The 24,241-nt window shown below is 34.0% G+C and overlaps 2 protein-coding genes across 2 annotated transcripts; both read right to left on the minus strand.

The window, feature by feature from the left end:
• Positions 1–754: 754 nt before the first annotated feature.
• On the minus strand, positions 755–6,328 carry LOC110868560 (fatty acyl-CoA reductase 3). Its single transcript, XM_022117753.2, has 10 exons — positions 6,157–6,328; positions 5,259–5,362; positions 3,471–3,673; positions 2,611–2,711; positions 2,324–2,519; positions 1,994–2,155; positions 1,826–1,907; positions 1,460–1,726; positions 1,249–1,376; positions 755–1,142 (listed from the first exon to the last, which is right to left on the minus strand). Exons 1-10 carry the CDS (start codon positions 6,233–6,235, stop codon positions 989–991), a joined length of 1,476 nt encoding a protein of 491 aa, XP_021973445.1. The 5' UTR covers positions 6,236–6,328; the 3' UTR covers positions 755–988.
• Positions 6,329–14,858: 8,530 nt separating this feature from the next.
• LOC110866920 (glutathione S-transferase T3-like) lies at positions 14,859–16,075 on the minus strand. Its single transcript, XM_022116066.1, has 2 exons — positions 16,001–16,075; positions 14,859–15,524 (listed from the first exon to the last, which is right to left on the minus strand). Exons 1-2 carry the CDS (start codon positions 16,073–16,075, stop codon positions 14,859–14,861), a joined length of 741 nt encoding a protein of 246 aa, XP_021971758.1.
• Between the last annotated feature and the right edge of the window lie 8,166 nt (positions 16,076–24,241).

Consider the following 24,241-nt stretch of genomic DNA (forward strand, 5'->3'; position numbering starts at 1 on the left):
GCAAGGTGTGTAAAATTTGTTATGACTAGAGGTGGCAATTTCAGCATAAGGTGTCAATTTGTATTGTTTTTTTATTGGTAAAAGGTCAAATGTAGAGATCTAAACTCAGAGGACCATTTTGATATTTTACTCTATTTTAATTTTAAAATTCTTAATTTTAATGTTTCTGAACATATATGCATGCCAAGTCATCAATCTGAGTAAAGAACTTGTGTGCTTACTAGATTACGGTTAAACAGGAAGTCAAGGGCTAGAGATAGTTAAGAAAATCCATATCAGTTGATATGGTTATACCTTGTGTAATGGGGCGTGACCTCACGGCAAATCCAAGCATGGCGTCCCCATAGCGTCGCCAACACCACTACGGCGGGCTCTATGGGGTGGATTTTTCCATCCCCCGTGACCATCTTTGCGGCGTCATCCTCTGCACAAGCTTTTCCCCCACTCACACACACATATATACATACATATGTATGTATAATTGAAGGGGTTATATAACCCACTTACCACTACACCCTCTTGTGATATAAAGGCCCTCTCTTACGCATTTCGCCACTTATCGTATAATGTCTCCAAAGGGACTTTATGACTACACATGACCTCATGTGATTCTTTTAGTCAAATATTTTAATTTTATGTTAAATATTTAATACATTAAAAAGTTACATTTTAATCTTATATATGTATATATTTATTTTATCTATACAATAAAAAGAGAGTAATAATTTAATAAAAATGATACAAGGATAGCAAATACCACAATAAACACACTAATGAATAAAATAAATATCAAGTCATAACAACTCAATACATATACACTTTGAGATAAATTAGATACAACAACATATTCTTCAGTGTATCTTAATTTTACACTTCCATCGTCCGATCAATGGCTACAATTAAAGCAAAGTATAATTTACGAATTACGACACATAAAAAATACAATAGTAGGTAGATATGAAATTACTCGTTGTTGTGAGCTCTAAAATCATTTAAATACATGTTTGACAGCACCCGGAATGTGTATATGCTCGAAATAAACGTCCCATTTGATTGTCTTCGGATCGAAATAAAACATGTTGGCTTCGACATCATTACTTCTAACTAGTTGACGCAGTTTTTCAGTATTCATATCATCATAGCTGTTAAAAGAACGAAGAAAATAAACTCAAATGATCACATTTGGATATCAAACAATATTCACAATAATCAGTAATAACTAGAAAATGTGATGAACAAAAAACTTACAAGCTTTTGGAGAACAAATAGGGTTTGTATAACTCCACGACCCTTAGCACGAAACTGGTCTTTCTTTTAAGATCTGTATAAGTTCCATTGAAAGCATGACATAGCGCCGAATTCACAACTTGCAAACCCTGAAACAAACAACAAATTTTATTAAAAGATTCATGAATAAGATGAAAATCACATTAATAAAGGAGTAAGAGTTAGGGGTAACCTGTAATGGAAGCATGTAACGAAGAGAAAAGTATCTTTGAAAGCTATCCATAGAGTTTAACACCTTAATCTTGCCAACTATAACTGGCTTGCCATCTTTGTTAATCCATGGGTGCCTTGAAAAGTAATTATAGCCACTTTCTTGAATTGATTTGTACTTCAATGGGTTTGATACTGAAGATCCAACATGATAGATTGTTTCACATGGTTGATTTGCATGAGCTGCCATTGCTACAATCATAGCATTCACCACCATGTCTGCAGGTATCTGTCCATTACATTTAGACACATTTAAATTGTTAGCATTTTGAAACAAACTTTCAGATTTTTCACTATGATACATAATCATTTTTTTATATAAACTCACCGCATCAATTATTGATTCGGGATCACCAAGGAAGCATGCTAACCGGCCCTTGCCATAACCAATAGCCAAGCTATCGATAGTCCTATAGTTATGAAGTTGGAAGATGATCAGTTAAGCAATTTTTTTTTATAAAAAAAAAAATGAACTTTTATGAAAATTAGGCATTACCTTATGCCTTCGATCCAACCTGGGAAGGGTTCTTTATACGTGCTAGTGATGATCGTTGGTCGAAGAATGACTAACGGCATATTTCCTTTCAACTGCCCAAGAATCATTTCTCCTAATGCCTTTGTAAAAACATATGTATTCGGCCATCCAAATTTATTTGCCCTATAACGAATGGAAGCAAACTAGTAACAAAAATACTTTTATGTAAAAAATAAAATGAAGAAATGAAGGGAAAGACATATGTTGTCACATTTTCTTTGGATCCACAACTATATAAAACTCAAATGAGAATAAACTAGAAATATTTGAAGGTGAAAGTAATTTTTTTACCTTTGAATGCCTAAATCTTTCATGGCCAATGTAATAGATTTATCAGTAGCTGTTTCATCAGAGCTAAGTTCTTTTAGTTTCTCTTCGATGATCTTCTTCTCTGTGTTGATGTTTAGCCCGGGTGCGGAGTTAAGTGCCTCTCCCATTTGATGTGGAGTTTCTAGTATGAGCCCGGGTGTCTCACCGGCGACATAAGCTGAAGGAACATAATTTTAACTTCATCATGGTTCTCTATATATATATATGTAACACTCATATAGTAATTTGATGTCACAACATATACTAACCAGTGGATACATGGAGAAGCAACTTTATGTTAATACATTTGGCAGCAAAGTTTAAAACATTTTTAGCTCCAAGGGTATTCAGAGCAAAAGCAACATCATATCTACAAGAAAGCCACGATGTCAAATAAGCATGTTGGTACGGACTCTCTAATTATAACATTGGATTCTACAAGTGTCTGATTGTTAATAATACTTGATATGGATTTTGCCTAATGAAAAGTAACATTTAAGAAAGAAAAAAGAAAGTGAATCATTCTTAGGACTGGTAATTTCACACATGAACACGAAAACACGACACGACCTTAACAAGTTTGTGCTTGCCCCTTAATAGGTTTTATGTCTTAAATAGGTCGACACGATAAGACCTGTTAATTTTCATGTCGTGTTCTAGTTTACCTATTTCGTGGTCGTGTTTGACCCTTAACATGTTTCGTGTCTTAAAGAGATTGACACGATAAACCTGTTACACGATAAGACCTGTTAATTTTCGTGTCGTGTTCGAGTTTACCTATTTCGTGTTCGTGTCTTAACAGGTCGTGTCTGACATGATATGCCAGCCCTAGACTCCACACTCCACCCTCCAGGGCGAGTTTGTGTCTTAACATGTCGTGTTCGTGTCTTAACAGGTCATGTTCATGTCTTAACAGGTTGTATGATACGCTTGTAAGTGTTTTCATGTCTTATTAGGTTTGTGTTCGTATTTTGAAAAACTGACACAATAAGATTTCGTATCGTGTTCGTGTTTACCTTAAAATATAGCTTTACATTTTAATATTTGTTATAAAACAACTATAAGTAGTTTAGGATATTTAACTGTGACCGATCAAATTTATAATGTTTAAATATGAAAGTAGTTGCACCTTTCATCAAAGTTGGTGGTGGCAGCTACATTGACAACAACATCAATATCTCCCAACATCTCTTCAACCAAATTATAATCTTTTACTCCCAGATTTTCACAGGTGATATCTCCGGCGATCGGAATAACTTTTTTCGACAAGAAAGACTGAAGATTTGTACCATACTTTTCTTTCAGTACCTTAAACAAGTCCTTTGCCACTGCCTGTAAATATCCAGCAAAAAAAAGAAAAACAATTATATATATGTTTTTTTTTACTATTTGTTAAAACCATTCTAAATAAAGAAACTGCAAGTGTTAGGTATATATGGCTTGACACGTTCCTTCCTACAGTAATTTGTCGATAAACTGTTTGACAGAATTTCATAATCTCAGTTATTAAAAAAGGGTAATTTAAAGTTTTCGGAATTACGTATACTAAAGCTAAAAAAAATTCAAAATGTAATAATAATAATAATAAAAAAAAAAACTAAAGGAAATGATATTATGAAATTGTTAAAGAATGAAATAGTTACATTTCAAGTTACCTTGAGATTTTAATGTTTTCTTTTTATTAGTTTTTATATTATATTATATTTAATTTCTTTTATTTTTTAATGACAACCCTTATTTCTACTCTAATTATTCTAAATTAGTTACCATTGCCTGGGATTAAACCTAAAACCTCTTTTCTAAAAAATATTTAGACTGCGTTTAAATGTTTAATTTCTTTTATTGATCTACCATTCCATTCATTATCTATGATGCCTACAATTAATTTATCTATATGTAACTTGAACTACCATATGGTACGTACTATCATTTTCCTAAAATAACAAGACACAAAATTATTGTACTACGTCTTTTTGTGAAAACTTGTAAAGCAAACATATAGTGAAAGAACCGAATTTTTTTATTCGAATAATCATAATAAGGTTTTCTTCTCTATCAGTTATATACTATAAGTGAGTTCGATTTATACTTTTCTTAAAGATAAACCAAACGTTTTATTTATACTTTTGTTAAAGATAAACCAAACGTTTTATAAAGAAAACCCCGTGGGATAGGGATTAATGGACTCTTATCACCCCTTGGTTCCACCCTGACAAACAACATGCCTATATAGCAGTTATTAGACTGAAAAAGAAGTTATGTACATGCACAGCTTAATAAAATTGATTGAAACATGCATGGTCTCATGATCTGATCCTGACATCAAGCTCAGAGAATAATAGCAATATTAAATCATGAAAATAAATATGATTTTTATATATTTATAGGAAAGTGTTAACCGCGTTAAAATTGTTTTTTCTATGTATTAAAATGCAAGAACAAATATTATGTAGCTAATATGCATTGCAGCATTGGTATATCACCGTAGTCTTGATATGATATGCACGTTTAACCTTTTGTTTTCTAACATATATACACTAAATATAGATATACGAAAAAACTTCATGTAGATATTTATGATAATACATAGATGAACATAGACTCACGAGATTTTTTTCACAGATTTCATAATTACTATATATCTATGGTGTGACATGCATTAAAGCACACACCTAACTTAACTAAAAATATATATATTATTTTAATAAGTTCGTCTGGTAAAGAACGTGCCACCCATGTTAATTACATAACTCTTAAAGATATAGGTTTCGTAACATAAATCTATTCGACGGACCACATGGTAAAGAAATTAATTCTGATTCTTTGTTGTTGGTTCATTTATGACAATATAATACATACATACACTGATACACACGACTTAAAATAAATGTATACTTGAAACTGATACTATACGTACCTCTGTATTGAAGCGTTGCAAAGCGGATTTAGCGTCAGTAGCCCTCACAAGAAGATATAACTTGTTCACGTTTGGTTGAACTCTAAGTATCTTCTCCACAAATACTACATATATACACAAACATTCATTAATTATATACACATGCAGCATGCTCTTCAAAAATCCAAAATTAATTTTCAACACAGAAAAGATGGGATAGTTGCTAAACTAACTTTTCAACCCGACCAAGTTAGGAAAATCATGAAAACGATTTCTTTTTGTCAAACAATTAAGAATTTAAATAATCTAACTATTTGATAATCTACAAAATTTTATCAAGTTAGAAATTATCACATGTCAAATAACAAAAATCACGTTTTCATGTGTTTTAAGCAAAAATCATGTTTGGGTGTTTTTTAGTGATATTTATATGGTCAGGGATGAAACCAAGCAAATGATGTTAATTACATGTATTTGAAAACCACGTTTTGGCGTTTATGGTGAACACTACGCTGGCAAGAACGAATCCTACCTAATGATGCGACCTGTTCATGAAATTTAGGCTTTTTTGGGACTTCATAGCTAAAAATTACAAGACCGGATTCTCGCAATTTTGGTATTCCTATTAAAAGTAATTGTAACTATTGTAAAAGCTACAAAATTTGTGTATTAAAAAGTAAAAACGATAGTCAAATGGCTAGATTGTTAATGTTTTGGGTCCAAATAACCTTTCACTTGATTTTCCTTTGGAAAATGGCAATAAATATATCACGTACAAATTAAAACTGCACTTAACTTGTCAACAATATTATCTATGTAATAGCACTCTAGTAATTAATATCTTATCATGGATATCACTCCTACATACACATGATATAACTATATCTATATAGAGAGAGATTGAAAGAAATAGCAATACTTTTAGCAAGAAAACCAGTAGCGCCTGTAACCAAAATGGTCTTATCATGAAGAAAATCGAGAACGCTATCCAACTCCATTTGTTGCAAGTATGGAAAGAATTCCAACAGTTTTTAGAGAGAGAGAGAGTACCAAGAATAGAAACACTTTAGAGAGAGAGAGAGAGATAGTTGATGGGAAATTGGTGAAGAAGATAGGATGCCATGCAAGTGATATATAAGGATGGAAAGTAGGTTAGAGTGAAAACAAGGAGACAGTTGACAATTGTTGAGTAATTAAAGGGTACACCCAACCCAATCAATGTTTTGTCAGCATATATTAGACTGCGGGGTATGGTGGGGCTTGGGTTGGCCGTGGGTTGGGGCGGGTGATGACACGTGGAATGGGAGCCCCCCCACTGCCTGGTACGTGTCCGCGGGGTATGGTGGGGCGTGGGTTGGGCTTGGGTTGGGTGCACCGCGTGGCAGGGTGGTTTATAAAAAAAAAATATACAAAATTTAAAAAAATCACACAAACATTTATAAAAAAAAACATACAACTTCATTATTTATAAAATTACATAAACCTAAAAATTACAAAATAAGAAACCTAAAGCGTTAAATAAATTTCAAAAAGGTCCATCTTGTCGAACGCCTTTTTTTCCTTGCCGCGAAACTCTATGTTCGCCACCGCCACCCGGTCCCCGTGGCTTAACTCGCCCCCGGGAACGGCTTCGTAGTAAGCCTTGAAACGGTCGAGCTTGGGACGTAGCTCGCGCCATTTATGTTGGCACGCGTTCATGTTGTGGCGGTCGTTACCGACGTTTAGTCGGTAGGCCGCGAAAGCTTCCGGCCAATATTTGGTTTGGCCCGGTGGCCGCCCCTTCATAGCGTCAACGACGCTTGTGACTAGGGCAAGTTCTTCGTGGTGGGTCCAGGATGCCATAGCGGGTTCGTGGGATGTTGGGTTTGTGGGGACCGGCTGGGGCAGCGGGTGGGTTTTGTCGAATTTTTGGGACCACGGTGGGGGTTGGGATGGACCACCCGGTTGGGGTTTGAGGGTATTTATAGAGGATGTTGGGGTTTGGGTGACCGGTTGGGGTGATCGCTTGGGCAAGTCAACGGTTTGAATTTAAAAATTCAAAACTTTTGGGATGGCCCGCTATGACGTGGCGGGTGAGCCAATGATATTCAGCCAACTAGGATGGCCAATCCGCCCCACGCCCGGCTTGAAACCCATGCCCCAAGGGCCACGCCGAAACCCATGCCCACCCGGGGTGGTGGCTTGGGCGTTTTCCCGCTACCCACGCCCAAACTCCCGCCACATACCCCGCAGTCTTAGGTGTCTCATCTTTCAACAATACTTCCAACGTAACTTCTCATATACTCATTATCATTTAATCATCCAATTATCCAACTCCATTGATTTATTAAACGTGTTTTGTTGCTAGAACTTATGCGATTTTGCTCAAATAACATTACATTGACTTTAGACAAAACGTACATTTACTTGACGTATACTAAATTACTATAGACATGATACTACTAATGGATTATGATACCTTAACAAGAGAGCTATGTTTCAGGAAGAGAACAAATTCACAACAATGAACAAATGTATAAAGATGATCACCAAAAGGCTCATAGTCTAGCTCTATCAAGGTAGTAGGAAGGAAATGTGTCCCTACTTGTCAGCTTGTTGGTTTAAGTGATATAGTGAAAGAAATGTGTACGTTTAGAATTTGAATTAGCATAAAAAAAAAAAAAGAATGGTATAAAAAAATCATTGTTATACATTAATCTTTAACCATAATTTATATTTAATAAACTATTTTTTATAAAGTAGTTTCATAAACGTTACTTTAAAATACACGATTTGATATGGTTACCTCACCAAGGACGTATTTTCATAATTATTAATATGTCACAGAATAGTAATCAAGTTTTAAAATTGTTCTAATTAGGTCACTCATATCGTTTTTGTCCCAATTAGATAACTTAATATTCAAATCGAGTCATTTCCTTTTTTCTATGTGTCAAGAAAAAAATGAAGAATAAGATGTTGGGGTCGGATTATGTTAATATATGAAATTATATTTATTAAAAATAAAAACACTTTAATTACATTAAAAATTAAAAAAAACAAGTTACAATCCACGTTATCACTCGAAGTTAGCATCAAATAAAAGGGAAAAAAGAAACAAAAATCCACATCACCATGGTTACTTATGAAATGGATAAAAAAAACCCTTAATTTTAATGAAAAATAAATGTTGAGTGACCTGATTGGAACACTTTTGAAACTTGAGTGACCTAATTGAAACACTTTTAAAACTTGGTTACTATTCTACAAAGTTACCCCAATAATAATAACATTCTTTGAGTAATCTGGGTATTCAATTTCATGCATGCACTTGTTTGGTAAAATCATGTATATTCACTTTAAGAGTTCTGTTATAATTTATAGCTGTATATAAATGTTATCCTTGTAACTTTCTTAAATCCGTACATTACGACGAGGTCGACAACTGACACCGGTAAACATATAGTCAGTGTTGTGATATTGCTTGTATACATAAAGATTTATAAGATACAATTGTAAATGCTTATACACATTGATAACTTTATTGTTTATAAGATACAATTCAAAGTGTATATACACATTCATAAAAATAAAGTATTTAATTTTATATAGAGTGGAATAAGATTTTTACTATTTAAAATTATTTTGGTCGATCCTTGTTAACACAAGCATAAGACATGTCAAGGGTTAAATTCTAATATTTAACATATGATATTATCATGATTTTTTTTTTCATAAATAATTATCTGTATCGTTATAATACATTATAAACCAAATTGGATGGACAAAGATGTAATTTACACAAAGCTTTAAAATGTCACTTATAACATGATATGTTTATGGTATCACATCTAAAGACCTATCTTACAATTTTACCCCTTTTAATCATTTACATTGAACATAATTTACTCTACACTCATCCTATACCTTAGCATTTAATTCATCTTTTGAGTTTCCATCAAATCAAACTAGTGGGAAGGTCCGCGTGTTATAGCGGGTACGTCTGTTTTGTCGTCCTGTAGTTGTTGTTGGGGTTTTCTGGTGACTGTATGACATTTGTGGGTGACAACATTTTAAACATGCAGTTGTTGAGCTTTTCCTTAATGGTAAAAATTCATATCAATATTTTTTTTTTCAAAATAGGCATATACCTACATTTTTGCCATCTAAATACATGTTTGATACAATAAAGATAGATTTATTATTTAGTGGTGATTAGTAATGATTTTGTTTTGGTGTTTCTTTGGTACCATGTAGTCTATATCTTAAATATGGACAAATACTTAAATTATAATTTTAATATTCATCTTATAATTTGCATGCAACATTACAAAAACATATATACATTCTTCACAACGAAAGTACCTTCTGCAAACTATGAAATAAGATTATAATTAATGGATGTTATAGGTTTCTATGTGCTCATCTGATGACTAACTGTTAGGTAACTTTTTGACATGAGACAACGACATATTGTTTGAAATTACCTTCATATGTGAATTTTAGAGAGGAAGAGGTAGAAATGGAAGAACATGGCAAAAGTATGGTAGAAATGAAAGACATATTCTTTGAAATTACCTTCATATGTCAATCTAAACCTAGACATTAACCATAAACTGTTCGTGGTTCAACACTATTCTTACCACTAGCTATATAGCTAAAGGTACTAACGACCACGCTATGAACTTATCTTTGACCGGACCTTGACATCTGATAACCTTCTTCGGAATGGCGCCTACTACCTCATTGCATCTCACTGACTTCATCCACCAATACTCGGTTAACACCCTTGCGGATTTGGGTAGTATGCACAATTAGGGCTGTAAACGAGCCGAGTCGAGCCGAGCTCGACCCAGCTCGAGCTCGGCTCGAATTGAATTCGAGCTGGCTCGGCTCGAGCTCGAATTTCAAATAGAGCTGAGATTTGAGGCTCGAGCTCGGCTCGATTAAAATTCGAGCTAGCTCGGCTCGGCTCGATCTAGCTCGAACTAACAAAGAACCGCAAAATTTACGAATTAAAAAGCCCTAAAAATGAATCTTTTCATAGATTAAGGATCATAATTGCAATTTAATTTAACCAAATAGCTAAATATATTAGTATAAATAGTTAACTCACTTTGTATATTTCCTTTATCTTCTTTTATAGGGGAAATACACCCTTAGTTTTTGTCTTATGAGCAATGTGGGACAAAAAAATGAAGGTTGTAAACCTTATCGAGCTGGCTCGCGAGCTCACGAGCCGAGCCGAGCTGGCTCGTTTACAACCGAACTAATTTCGAGCCGAGCTTTTTTCGAACTTTTTTCGAGCGAGTTTCGAGCGAGCTACGAGCCACGAGTTTTTTGTGCAGCACAATCTAATCCAACCTCATAACGCCTTACTTTCGAACCTGCTAGTCCAATCGACAACCCGTTTTCCGGTTCTCATCGGAAAAATTGAACCCCGCCTTTGTAAAGGCTTATTCCATGTCATCCCTATCGCCTTAAACAAGGCCTCGTTCCAGGTCCCCTTATTCCATTTACCTTTCAAATCATTTTGGGGTTTTCTTGGCTTCACACATTAGGATCAGCGAAGAATATTGCAACCATGCTATATAGATTTGTACTGGTAGCTACGTATTAGGAGTTAAAGTTAGTAGAGAATTTCTTCTACATTTGCTTTAGTGCATGTTTTTCATAACTTCTAGCTAGCCATGTTTCCTAGTAAAGTGCATTTCCTTTTTAAGGAAAACAAAGAAAATTGTCCCAAGTTTTGGTTTCCCTTCAATTCCTCGATTACTTCCTTGGAGATTGTCCTGCTCTACCATAGTGTTTGGGATGGATAAATTGAAGGTGGAATGAGGCAGATCATTCAGAGGAGAATGATTCAATGGAATGTAATATTTCGTTATTATGATGCTCTAAGTAGATTGTCGTTATCACATAAATGTTTATCTGTTTAGAGATAGATCTGGTATTAAGTTTGGTACATTTAAAGACAATTATTTTTAGAGCATTCACAATGGTTTTCAAATAAATTTGTGAGGAATGGTTGTGGGAAAATTGGCCTGTAATAATCCCACCTAGACCTTATTGGCCATTAATAATCCCATCTCAGAATATTCCTCCCACCAGTCCCACTTTTCACCTATTTTTCCTACAATGGTCCCCCGTTAAAAAAACTTAACAGAGTTAAGCTTTTTTCCAAATTACAAACAGATTTTTTAGGGCTTTTGATTAGGACGACGATACGAGTCCATTGATGTAAAACTTGCCTCGAAACGGTGCTCCAAACGATGAAAACGGCGCATCAATTCGGGTGTTTAAATTTCCAATTAACCAAAATCAAGTCACTTGGAGCACCATTTCGAAGTAGGTTTTACATCAATGGACTCGTATCATTGTTCTGATCAAAAGCCCTAAAAAATCTGTTTGCAATTTGGAAAAAAGCTTAGCTCCGTTAAGTTTTTTTAACGGGGGACCATTGTAGGAAAAGTAGGTGAAAGGTGGGACTAGTGGGGGGAATATTCTGAGGTGGGATTATTAATGGCCAATAAGGTCTAAGTGGGATTATTACAAGCCAATTCCCCATGGTTGTGAGTGCTTTTAAGAGAAAAAGTTATTGTTCGTTTGTAAATATATGGAAAACACTATTCGTCTTTATAATTTTTTTTATATTTTTGAAAGTGATTGTGAGATGAGGATAGAGAAAATATAATAATAAAAGTATAAATAATATTATTTAATTGAAAATAAGACATAAAATATAGTAATATTTAGTGTAATTATAAAAATAAAAAAATTCTTACATGCTTTTAAATGTTGCAAACTATTACAATAAGTGTCTAATAAAGTTATTTTTAATTTTAATTTGTTAATAACTTTTTATATCCTATATAGTTTATTTGGGTTTTATTAAGTGTATAAATGATGTCTATTGAACAAAGAAGAGATAATTACATAGTTAGTACTTATGGTTTACACAAAATAACAATCTAAGGTACTAATAATTTAAAATCACTTCTCAGGGTACTAAGTTTCCATTTTTTTTAACATGTGGGGGTATTAACGTTAATTCCGTAGTTAACTACTAGTACCTTAGATTGTTAGTTTGTGTAAACTACAGTGATTAACTATGTAATTAACACCCCACATGTTAGAAAATGGAAAGCTAGTACCTAAGAAAGCGATTTTAAACTATTAATACCTTAAATTGTTAATTTATGTAAATCACAAGAACTAACTATATAATTAACTCAACAAAAGAACATAAACTGTTAAATGCTATATTATATGAATTCTAGTTTCAATATATGCGGATTTAAAGTGTACACGTGACCGGTCTTTGAAAACAAAGATCCAAATTAATAATTCGGACCGCCCATTTACTAATTTCTACGTCAGCAACAATTTATTGGTAAATAGTAGTTTAGAATTCAGATCCGAACATGAGTTCGTAAACCAGGTTGTTGTATATTGTAACTACCTTGGTTCCAAACTCTGAGCTCTTCCGTATCCACTTAATTTTCTAACATTTTTTTGACTAAAAAATTGATAGAAACACACAGCCCTAGATTTATATTAACCTACACAAAATTTGGAAACTATACAGACCAAACATAGATCATCAAAGATTGAATCAATGATGTTAATCAAATTACATTAATTCAAAAAGGGGTAGGATAAATATACCCCCTCTTATTACTTTTTATACCCCATTTTCATAAAATCACATTAAAACTTTTAATATTTACCCCCTATACAAATCATCATTTTAAAAAATATTCTTTTTGTTACAAAACAAAACAAATTCAAAAGTGTAAAAAAAGATTACTGCCGTTTTTTAAATATTTATTTTTTAACTTTTATTTAAATCGTATTTTTTTAAAAGTTTTCATATATTGCTTCTAAAGATAATTTCTGAAATAGTATTTTGATTATGTTTTTTTATTGAACGTCTTTACAAATAAATAATAACATTTTTTCTTATAAAAATAATAAAAAAAAGTTTTGAACTTTCTTTTTGAAAAAAAGTCTATATTATGTTTTTTCCACGACTAGTTTGTATTTTAAATGTCTTACTTTTATAATTTTTAATACTTTAGAGTGTTTATAAAATAATTAACAATTTTTATTTATCAAAAAAGTAAAAAAAAATTATTTTAAAGTAGCGTTTACAGTCCTAGCACATATTAATCATTCAAACCATCTATCTAAGTGAACAAATAAACAATAGGTACTAAAATTATTTTATCAAACTATAAATTAACAATCAATATAAATTCAAATTTAATTATTGTAAAGAGTATGTTATAAACAAGTTAAAACCAGTTTAAGACTTGGATCGAAGTGAACATTTTTCTAAAGCAAAACAAATGGATAGAGGGTTGATTCATAAATATTTTTCTCTTCTTCATTTAAAAAATATATTAAATTGGTTGATTTCAAAATATATGTGGATTCTTTTGTAATCAAAAGTTGGTCATTCGAAACCAAAAGTCACGTAAAAGCATAAACTTAATTACGAATAACCATCGGTTTTCGACCACACATCAGATACCCACTTCAAGTCATTCCAAAATAAAAAAAACATTTTAAAATATAAAAAATAATAAATATATGACATTTAAAATACAAAATACTATTTGAGAAAGTGTAAAAAATATAATGTAGACTTTTTTCAAAAATAAAATTCAAAACTTTTTTATTATTGTTTTTATATGAAAAACGTTATTAGTAATTTGTAAAGATGTTCAATAAAAGAAAACATAATCAAAATACTATTTGAGAAAGTGTAAAAAATATCTGAAAACTTTTTAAAAAATATGGTTCTTTAAATAAACATAAAAATAAACAATTAAAAAAAACGTCTATAATATATGTTTACACTTTTGAATTTGTTTTGTAACAAAAAAGAATACTTTTAAAAAATATGACTTGCTTAGGGGGTAAATATGACAAGTTTAAATATGATTTTATGGAAATGGGGTATAAAAAGTAACAAGAGGGGGTACATTTAGTAGCCCCCATTCAAAAATCGTGCCAACCACATACTGACATACAGACCAAACGGGTCTTCCACCGAAGCTCAGTGGTTGTTCCCATCTCTGTGAAGTCTTGCCCGGGGTTTTACCCGGGTTCGAGTCTAGGGGGGGTTGTAGTTTTACCTATTCCACGGGGTTTCTGCGCATCAGGGGTGTGCTACGCTTTCTAGCGGTGGTCGAGTAGTCGGCCTTTGGACATAGCTCCGAAAGGATGGGTTTACACATTGAAAGCTGTTAGCCGTTCAAAAAAAAAAAAGATCACATGTTGACATAGACACAAACGGCTTAAAACTTATACACAACTCACGTTGATATGGACACAAACAACTTAGCGTGGATAATTTTTATATACTACTCTAAGAGTCTAAGAGGTGTGGGGTGGTCATCCCTCACAACATCCAATTAAGTTTCGTCATGTCATCAACAATTATTCCATCACTCACAATCTTTTTTTGGTGGCAGTGGTCATCACTAGTGATGGAATTCCATCACTCACAACTTTTTTTAATTTCTTTTTTTAGAAATTAACAATAAAACACTAAAATTATAAATTTCATTTAAATAAAACATAAATTACATAGCAAAATAAAAAACAACTAAACATTTGAAAAAAAAACTTAAATTAAACGGGTGGCATCTCCCAACCCAACCTTTCACAAATCTCGCACTTTTGTTGAATTACGACCGACTTAAACGGTTCGTCGAGATGGGCGTGCGGCTCACACAAGATTTTTAAATCATTTTGTCTTTCTACCGTTTTCAAGTGTCCCATGTACGCGTGCTCGCGTTCAAGTTTTGCGGATACAAGTTTTTCTCTTCTTTGTTTGGAGTCGCTTATTTCCGCCAATTTCGCCTCTTCGATTCTGAAGATCGACTCCGCCACCGCTTCCTTTCCTTTGCTTGACGATTCACCACTTTTCTTGCGGCGCGGCCTTGTAGGTGTATCTTCTTCAACGGGGTCGTCAATGGGTTGATCGGGTTCGTCAACGGGTTGATCGGGTTCGTCAACGGGGTCGTCATTTAAATTCATTTGGGGCAAGTTATCAGACGCGGAAGTCGTGTAGTTCCCCGAATCGGACGTCTTTGATCTTTTTGGACCTCCTCTTTTTTTAGGAGCCATAGGCCCACCCATATCGACCAAATCAACCGGCACCCACTTCGGGTGACGTCTCGCAACCTCCCATGCCGCCACGTGTGGAAAACTTTTCTTTTTGTAGAGTCGGCAATACTCTTCTGTGGCGGTTTGCATGATAGTCGCCTCGCTCGCTCCACTTTGTGGATTTCGGTTCTACAAAAAGTATACAAAGTTATTTAAAAATAAATAACTATTTTTTAATAAGTGTTTTCTGTTTAAAAAAAAAACAGTTTCTGTTTTTTTAAATAATTTTTTTCTGTATTAAAAAAAAACAGTTTCTTTTTTCTGTATTTTTTAAAAAACAGTTTCTATTTTTTATAAAATAACTGTTTTCTGTATTTTTTAAAAAACAGTTTCTGTGTTTTACAAAATAACTGTTTTCTGTATTTTTTAAAAATAAGTTTCTGTTTTCTGTATTTTTCTTAAAACGGTTTCTGTTTTTTAATAAAATAACCGTTTTTTGTATTTTTTTAAAAACAACTTCTGTTTTTTTAAATAATTGTTCTCTGTTTTTTTTAAAACAGTTTTTGTTTTTTTTAATTACTGTTTTCAGAATGTTTTTTTTTTAAAAAGAATTCTGTTTTTCAAATTAAAAAAAAAACAGTTTTAAACTTTATAAAAAAACGTACCTTTTGAATGAAACAACCGTTGAATTTACTAATTTTCCCGTTCAAATCCGTCCATTTCGACGTGATTTGGTCCATGTTTCGTTCCGTTGAACCGGGAAGTTGGCTAAAATGATAAATGACCCGTCTCCAAAACATATCCTTTCTTTGCTTGTTGGCATGTTTCTTGTTTTCGGAGTTGTGCAAGTACGCCTTCACCAAGGCGACCTCCTAATTGCTAGTCCAAATTTTCCGAACGGATGACGGGAAAACTTCTTGAACGTCATCGTTTTCTTCTTCTTCTTCTTCTTCTTCTTCTTCTTGAACGTAATCATCATCTTCATCGTCGTCGAGACTTGGTTGTGGTTCACGATACGCACGTGCAAATTGATGGATGAGGGTGTCATTTTCTAGTGGGTCGACTTGGTGGGATCGGGTTTGAAAGTGTGGAAACAATTGGGGTTGAAATTGGTGAGGTTGAAACGGTGGAACGAACAGTTGGTTTTGATATGTTTGAGATTGAAAGGGTGGATATTGTTGGGTTTGAAAGGGTGCATATTGTTGGGTTTGAAAATGTGGGACTTGATCGGGTTCGTCTTGCAACCTAAAGCGCGTCGGCTCGCCAAGATTCGCTTGAACCTTGGGTCTTACGGGATTTTTCTTCGTACCCGAACCTCTTTTTTTCGAACCCGCACCTCTCTTGCTTGAACCTTCCATGTTTATTGTAAAATTATTTAGATTAAGTTGGAGAATTTTTTAAATGAAATGGAGAATTTTTTGATTTTTTTGAGTGAGTGGGGGAATGTTTGATGGATTTTATAGAAAAAACCTTTAAAAAAAACCCCAACGTTCATATTTCATGTTCCATTTTCAACGCGTGATTCTTTTCACGCGTTGTTTCTTTCACGCGTTATGGATGGAAGTGGCGGCGGTGTGCAATTGGCCACAACGAGTGATGGATTACCCATCACGTACCACCCCCAGTCCCCTAAAATTACAAATCACACCAAAAAAAAATGAATGGTTATTAAAGAATTTCGTTTTTAAACTACATAACAATACACATATTCCTCTTTTTAAGTTTTGTGTCATGACACAATTAGATATAGTCCCAACTGTTTTGTAAATTGTGGCATAAAATAACCCATTTATTTTTTTTAATAAAAATGAACTAGTCAAGTCAACCACAGCTTGCTAGGTTAACCCGGGATCAACTCGTTTAAGTAAATGCGTCCACAAGTTTGTCTGAAAACTACTCAGATCCTTGGCAAATTTTATAAAGTGTAAAATATTCACAACTCTACGTATATAGCTAGATACATACAAGCATACATGTATCATGTAACATAGATATTTAAGATCATTAAAGTTCATTTAAAATATAACATTAAGATATTGTTGATTTTGGATGTTTCTGTTGACCTACCAGCTTTCTTAACTACTTCATATGGTGCTCCCTACCGAAATCATGGCAGACATGCATGTGTCTTAAACTTCTGTAATTTATTAGATATGCTGTACTTATTTCATATTTAAAGACAACGATGATCAAAATTTCTTATAGTATCTAAGTGAAGTATGAAGTCAAATCATATAAAAGATAATTATAAAGTATATGTATAAAATGTATATGTTTTATATAAATGTATGTTAAGTTATATACACAATTTAATTAGTATAGTAGAAGAAATATATGTCTGGCCTTTTTTATTACTGCGTAACCTTTTTCCAAACAACAGAAAGACAATATATATTATACGTATTGATATCACGAAATTTTACAATATATATCTAATTTGAAATACAATTGCTAGAAGAGCCTTGAATTTGAGTTTGCTTCACAATTTTGCTCAACAAAAATACCTAATTTGAAATAGGAATATTGGAGTTTAACAATCCTAACTATTCGGCATTCGCCGTTAGCCGCCAACAGTCTCAACTTCAAAAATAACCATTGTCAGTCCCAACTATTAATATATTGGCCTCTAAGGAACCCTTACGCCATTAGTCTCTGATCGGCGGAAAACGTTTTTGGACAGATAAAGGTTCCTAAAGGTCTGATCTAAGGTTACAAAGAGGTTTGGGACGAAAATGTTGAGTTTTTGGCCAAAAAGTTGAGTTTTTCGGCCAAAAATAAGTTTTCCCGCGACCTCAATAATTGGGGTTTTTACTAGAAAAAGGTTCCTAATGGTCGAAATAAGGTTACAAGCGGTCTGGGACGAAAATGTTGAGTTTTCCGGCAAAAAATTGAGTTTTCCGGCCAAAAACATTTTACCGGTGACCGGAGACTAATGACATTAAGGTTTCGTTAGTCAAGATCCATTGGAGGCCAATATGTGATTAGTTGGGACAGCCTGCGGTTATTTTTGAAGTTGGAACTGTCAGCGGCCAATAGTAAATAGCTAGGATTATTAAAATCCAATATTTCTTTGAAATACAACTTCATTCATGAGTGTCACTACACTTTCAGACCTAAAATGAAACTTAAATTTGAAGTTTTTCTCACAAAACTGATAATTGACAAGCACTAAAACATGTAATACAAGATCTAGAGTCTTTTAGCTAGGTTAATAGTAGGAAAAAGCATCCCTTTCATCTATAACACGTCTAAAACGATTACTTGCAACCGACAAATTTCATTACATACGAAATGGAAGTTGAAACATTAAGGGGTTTATTTTCTTACGTAACTCTAGAGACTTCTATTGATCATGATAGATGACCCAAAAAGAGAAAAAAAACACAAGTCTTCAAAACCCTCTGTTCATCTTTCTAGTGAACTCTCAATCTGGCTCATGGGGCCAATTGCTTGATTTCACAAGTAACCCAAGGCCTAAAAAGTCAACTAGCTTAGATCAACATAAAGATGTAATGTGGTCACTTCATCTGTACAAGAAATCTGGGAAGTTTCCTACACCAAAATTGTCAAAAATGCATAGGAAATAACCATCCTGACAAAAATAATTTCGTCGAAGAATGGTGAGACCCCTTTCTAGTAGTGACTTATATTGTATGGTCTTGGCTTAAAGGAATCATGTGATTACACTAGTAGTCTTTTCTATGTTTTTTGTTTTAATATGAAACTGTCAAAAGGAAAAAGAAAATTTCAAGCTTTTCAAAGTGCTAATCAATTGATGATCTATAGTATCCTATTTCCATGACAATCTATATGAATTTTATATGGCCAAAAACAAACAGCAAATCACTGTTAATTAAATTTTATAAATTTATCTCAATGATCAATCTTGCAACAAAATATAATACCAAAAAAGGGAAAAGGAACTCATAAAAGTAGTCATAACGGTAGGTATCAAACACACACCACCAAGGGTGAAAACAACTTATCCTTTAGTTTTAGGAATCTAAACTATAACTAAAAGAGTAAAAATTAAAGTAAAACAGAAGATGAATTTGTTGTGAAAGGCAGGCAGACATATTATGAACATGCATAAGAAGAAAATAATATTACTGTCATAAGGATTTTGAAGACTGCAATGAGACTCTTTTCTTATGAATTTAATAACTTAAGCCCCAAAATTCATTGTGCTCACGTATCTTGAACCCCCCCCCCCCCCCACAAGAACCGGCCCTAGCTTCACTCCATATGTAATGGAACCCTTATGTCACCTCAGCGTCACCTCATCAATATCGCCCCCTTTAACATAGCAAGGGCTTTTTAATAGTTATACACAAGAACCGGCCCTAGCTTCACTTCATATGGAATGGAGTCCCTGTCTCACCTCAGCGTCACCTCATTAATATCACCCCTTTAACTTGAAGGGTATGAGATAAAGCCCCCTATATTTCAATAGAGCCCCCCCCCCCCCAACACTCAAACATCTCGTTATTGCTCGCCAGTGTAACCACAACTCACCAATAGTGCCCCCCCCCCTGATAACGCTTAGGCTATGTTTAGGGGGGGGGGGGCTATTGTGTCCTTTTCGCTGTAGAAATAATTTTGATATGGAAGATAACCCATAAAGTTTAAATGGGTTAAAGATAATTTAAGTTAGTTGGAGATAAATATAGTTTGGTTTATTTACTTACGAAGTTTGAATTATCTGTTTATCAATAGCTTTATTTTATTATTAAAATAGAGTTTGAGTTGGGTTATGATAAGTACGAGTCTAGTATAAATAGATGGTTAGGGTTATTGTAAATTGGTGTGGTTTGGTTTAATAATAAAAGGAGTTGAACATGTTGTTCAATCTTGTGTTTGTGTGTTTGACTAAAGGCAATCTCGTGTTTGTGTGTTCCATTAAAGGCCTAATTTTCCAACACTCTCACCTTTGAGTTATTATGTTATCTCTCTCTTTCACTAGTCCCTACGAGTTAATTAACTAAACAGATATAAAGAAATATCACCAAGACAATCCAGTGCCAACTTGCAATGTGTATTACCTGCTATATCTCCAACTTGCAATCGTTCTTTCAGAGACATGTTCACTTGACTGATTTATTTGAGAGATTATATTTTTGACGGGAATTTTTGCCATGAACTTTATGACATAACTTCGTCGCTCAAAATTTTCAGCTGAATTTTAACTTTTTGTTTGTATATACAATTAGTATTGTACACACACATGTTGCGCTGCATACATCATGAATGCAAAGTGTTTATAGCGTAAACGGACTATTAATGGTCCTTACATATTCTTACTTTCGAATACATAACACTTTGGTACAAAATGTCTTACAATATAAAGTAATAAAGTTGTTTGTTTTCATACAAAAAAGACTACTACAATTATAAGCATATTGTTTTTACATAAATAAGAAAACCAACCAAATTTTTGTGTACTACAAAAGCACGAGCATGATAGTCTTGTGGCAACGTCTTCTTTCCACCACTGGTTCCATCTGGTTGTAGGCATATCACAAAAGGGGCTTAATTGGCCGTTACGTCCATCAGTTGATACAACAAAAAACACTGGTTATCTTGGAATTGCGTGTGTCGGTTGACCTACAAAATTAATAACTAAATATCTATTAACATAACAAAAGACCGTTAACAAATCAAACAATAAGTAGTACGCTTACCATAATGTAATAAACTCGGCACATGCATCGTAACCCAGCGTATGAATTTGAAATGCGCACCCAAGTAGGTATGTAACAAGGAAATAACGAATCAACGAAGCAAACATAGTTCTGCATAAGGTGTAATAACCTATTGAACGAAAGAACAAAAAGTATAAGTTACACACAAATATAACTAAAAAGTTTATCAGCCATTATTGGCCACAATCGATCATAGGCTCATATTAAATTAGGTGTGGTTGCTTATTAAAAGTCATCTCAAACGCCAAAAGTAAAGAGCCTAATCAATAATGCCACAGTAAACATATAAAAATCACTGTCAAACATATCATACATGTTCGTAAGAGCAATTTGACAATGCTTCTTGAAATATTTGGGAAGGAATCTATCCACCATGTTAGTGTCAGACTTGGCATTCAACATTCTGTTACAAAAACAATAATCAAATGTTAACCCAACAAAGAAAAAGTTAAAAGCGTTAACCCAGGATAAGCCCCAACAAACCTTGGTGGTACAAATTCAAAAGTAAAAGCAACAACATAGTAAAGCCAGGAAAACCAACAAAAGCAATGATACAACCAACAATGAACGTAAATGTTACTCATTCACAATATATACATAAAGTTACAGGCTTAGGTTATCGGCAACAACTGATGGCTACATTAAACCCACCTTGTTTACCATGTCTAGATAAAAACATATCTTCATAGCTATAAGGAATTAAACATAAGCCATAAATGCGCTATCATAAAAACAATAAACAAATTAAGAAATCCACTTACCTCATCGAAGCCCAAAAGCCAATATCGAAGCAAACATAACAAATAAGAAAAAAGTCTGAATTAAGGTTGCCCTCAACTGTAACGCCCTACGTCCCTAAACTTTTAACTTTTGGCAAGTCTAGTCCCTACATTTTTAAGACTTAACTATGTTAGACTATTTGTGAAACTCTATGATACTTGGATCTTATAAAACTTTGAATCTAGATTCTGTGATACTTTGAAACTTAACTCTTGATGCTTGATACTTATTAAACGCTATGAATCTTGAAACTTGAAAGTTAATACTTAATACTAGATACTTGATTCTTGACTCTTGATACTTATTGAACGAGACTCTTGATACTTATGAGACGAGAAACTTTGAGACTTTGTTAAACGAGAAACTTGAAACTTGACACTTACTAGTTAGCTTATGTAGACTCGAAGCATGGAAACTTTTATGTTAGTTATGCAATCTTACCATGATATGATATTACACAATAATACGCAACGCAACACTTAATCTAGCTCGCAAATCGAATCGAATTCAGAAAACTAGCAAACGGGTCTCGGTTGTCCGAATGGACATCCGATCGGATGACCATCCGATTGGAAGGCCATTCGACCGAACAACCATCCGACCCAGCACACTTGCCCCGCCTTATCCTCTCTGCACTATAAATAACCCTGTCACATCACCTGATGTGACAGCCTCCTCCGACCCATACGCACTCTCTTGTTGCAAGGCACTTTTCTTCGATTTTCGAGCGATTCTTGTAAGTTTTCTTCATCATTCTTGTACAACTTTCATCTTTACACGTTTTCTCACTTGATTCTTAATCAAAATAATACTTTTCACCATGAAATCACTAAGATTTGGACTCCTTGAGGATGACGTCATCATGGTGGTTTGTACAATCGGCTGTGTGATGTCATTCCATCAAGATTTAGTTCAGATCTAAGAGATTTCTACACGTTTTTACTACGAATCTATACAAAATCTAATCATTTTCGGTTGATTACATGTTTTCTTCCAGCTTTCTTAAACTTTTTACTTAAATCAGTGGAACAAGATCACAACAGTCGAATGACCATCCGATCGGACGATCATCCGATCGAATGGTCATCCGACCAAACGACCTGTTCCCATAACCTTCAATACTTAAACTATTTGCATCAGAACTTTGAACTATTAAACTTTCACTCGAACAGTCGTCCGACCGAACGGTCATCCGACTGGATGACCATCCGATCGAATGACTTGAACTTATACTACAACGAAAACTTCAAAAGTTTGAAACAGTTTGCAAACACACTACTGATCAAATGGTCGTCCGATCGAACGGGCACCATCTGGTTCGAATGGTCATCCAATCGGATGACCATCCGATCAGGAAACTTGTCCGACACTTTGCGCGATTTGACTCTCTGTTCAACGCTCATACTGTTAAACTAAAATCAGGCTAACTCAGGCGCTCCTTTCGATCCAAATAGTTGGTGTAGATACTTAGCAACCACTGTGAGTATACTCGGTCCCTTTTTGTTTTTAAACACTTTTGGGATGCAACATGTATTCTATAAACCTGACACTTGACACTTGTTTGAAACTTACTCTATCCACTGTAAACATGAAACTTGATACTTGGAAACTTGAGACTTGAGACTTTTATGCTATGTGAACGTTTAATCCTTGTGTGTAGTTCCGCCTTAACAATGGTAGTGCTATAGGGGTAATGCACCTCCCCGTTAGTCTTTGGGGTATTGTTAGGAGGAGACATTTTGCTTTCCTTGAGTCTTGGGAAAGCGGTTAACGCATTGGAAACTTGGGCTATCACTTGGACTGCGTCTAATAGCATGGTGAAACTTGTTATATGTGTTTATTGCTGGATATGAGTTTTTGGAACGTTTTAAACTATTATACTACTATGTAACTTAAACTTGTATACTCGCCAACATTTTTATTGGTAGTAGTTGGAACAAGAATCAAGCTAGGATGATGCTTACAAACTCACCTAGTTAAATTCAATAATTTGAATAATATTTGAATGTTTTGTAATCGATACTTTTGGTTGTGAAACTTTGCTTGATGGTTAGGCAATGCTATGAAACTTGATTTAATTTATATGGAAACTATAGTGTTATGGAAACTTTTGAGCAATCTGGACGCTTAGTGCCGCACCTCGATGATTCCGCCATCAGTTGGGGTGTGACAGATGGGTATCAGAGCCATAACTATAGGGAATTAGGAAAAGTAGGAATACTTACCCTAGTCTATAGTTCTAGGAAACTTGACTCTTATCTGTTGTTTAAGACTTATGCATTCTACCGTACTTGCTTCCTGGCAACACATTTCCTGTTACACTTACATGCCTTTCCTAAGGCTGACACAAGACACACTTGGATGCTTTGAAAACACTACTGGTCAGTGTTTATATTTTGCACGAGATTTGCCTTCAAGCCAGGA

Source organism: Helianthus annuus, chromosome 7, assembly GCF_002127325.2.
Source record: "Helianthus annuus cultivar XRQ/B chromosome 7, HanXRQr2.0-SUNRISE, whole genome shotgun sequence".
Taxonomy (NCBI): domain Eukaryota; kingdom Viridiplantae; phylum Streptophyta; class Magnoliopsida; order Asterales; family Asteraceae; genus Helianthus; species Helianthus annuus.

Excerpts from the sequence above, each read along its gene's own strand:
- LOC110868560 (XM_022117753.2), bottom strand. The coding sequence starts at position 6,235 with ATGGAGTTGGATAGCGTTCTCGATTTTCTTCATGATAAGACCATTTTG. Across the intron at positions 2,712-3,470 it reads ACCACCAACTTTGATGAAAG|ATATGATGTTGCTTTTGCTC; the intron begins GTGCAACTACTT and ends GCTTTCTTGTAG. Across the intron at positions 1,377-1,459 it reads GTTACATGCTTCCATTACAG|GGTTTGCAAGTTGTGAATTC; the intron begins GTTACCCCTAAC and ends TGTTTGTTTCAG.
- LOC110866920 (XM_022116066.1), bottom strand. The coding sequence starts at position 16,075 with ATGGACCAAATCACGTCGAAATGGACGGATTTGAACGGGAAAATTAGT. Across the intron at positions 15,525-16,000 it reads ACGGTTGTTTCATTCAAAAG|AACCGAAATCCACAAAGTGG; the intron begins GTACGTTTTTTT and ends TACTTTTTGTAG.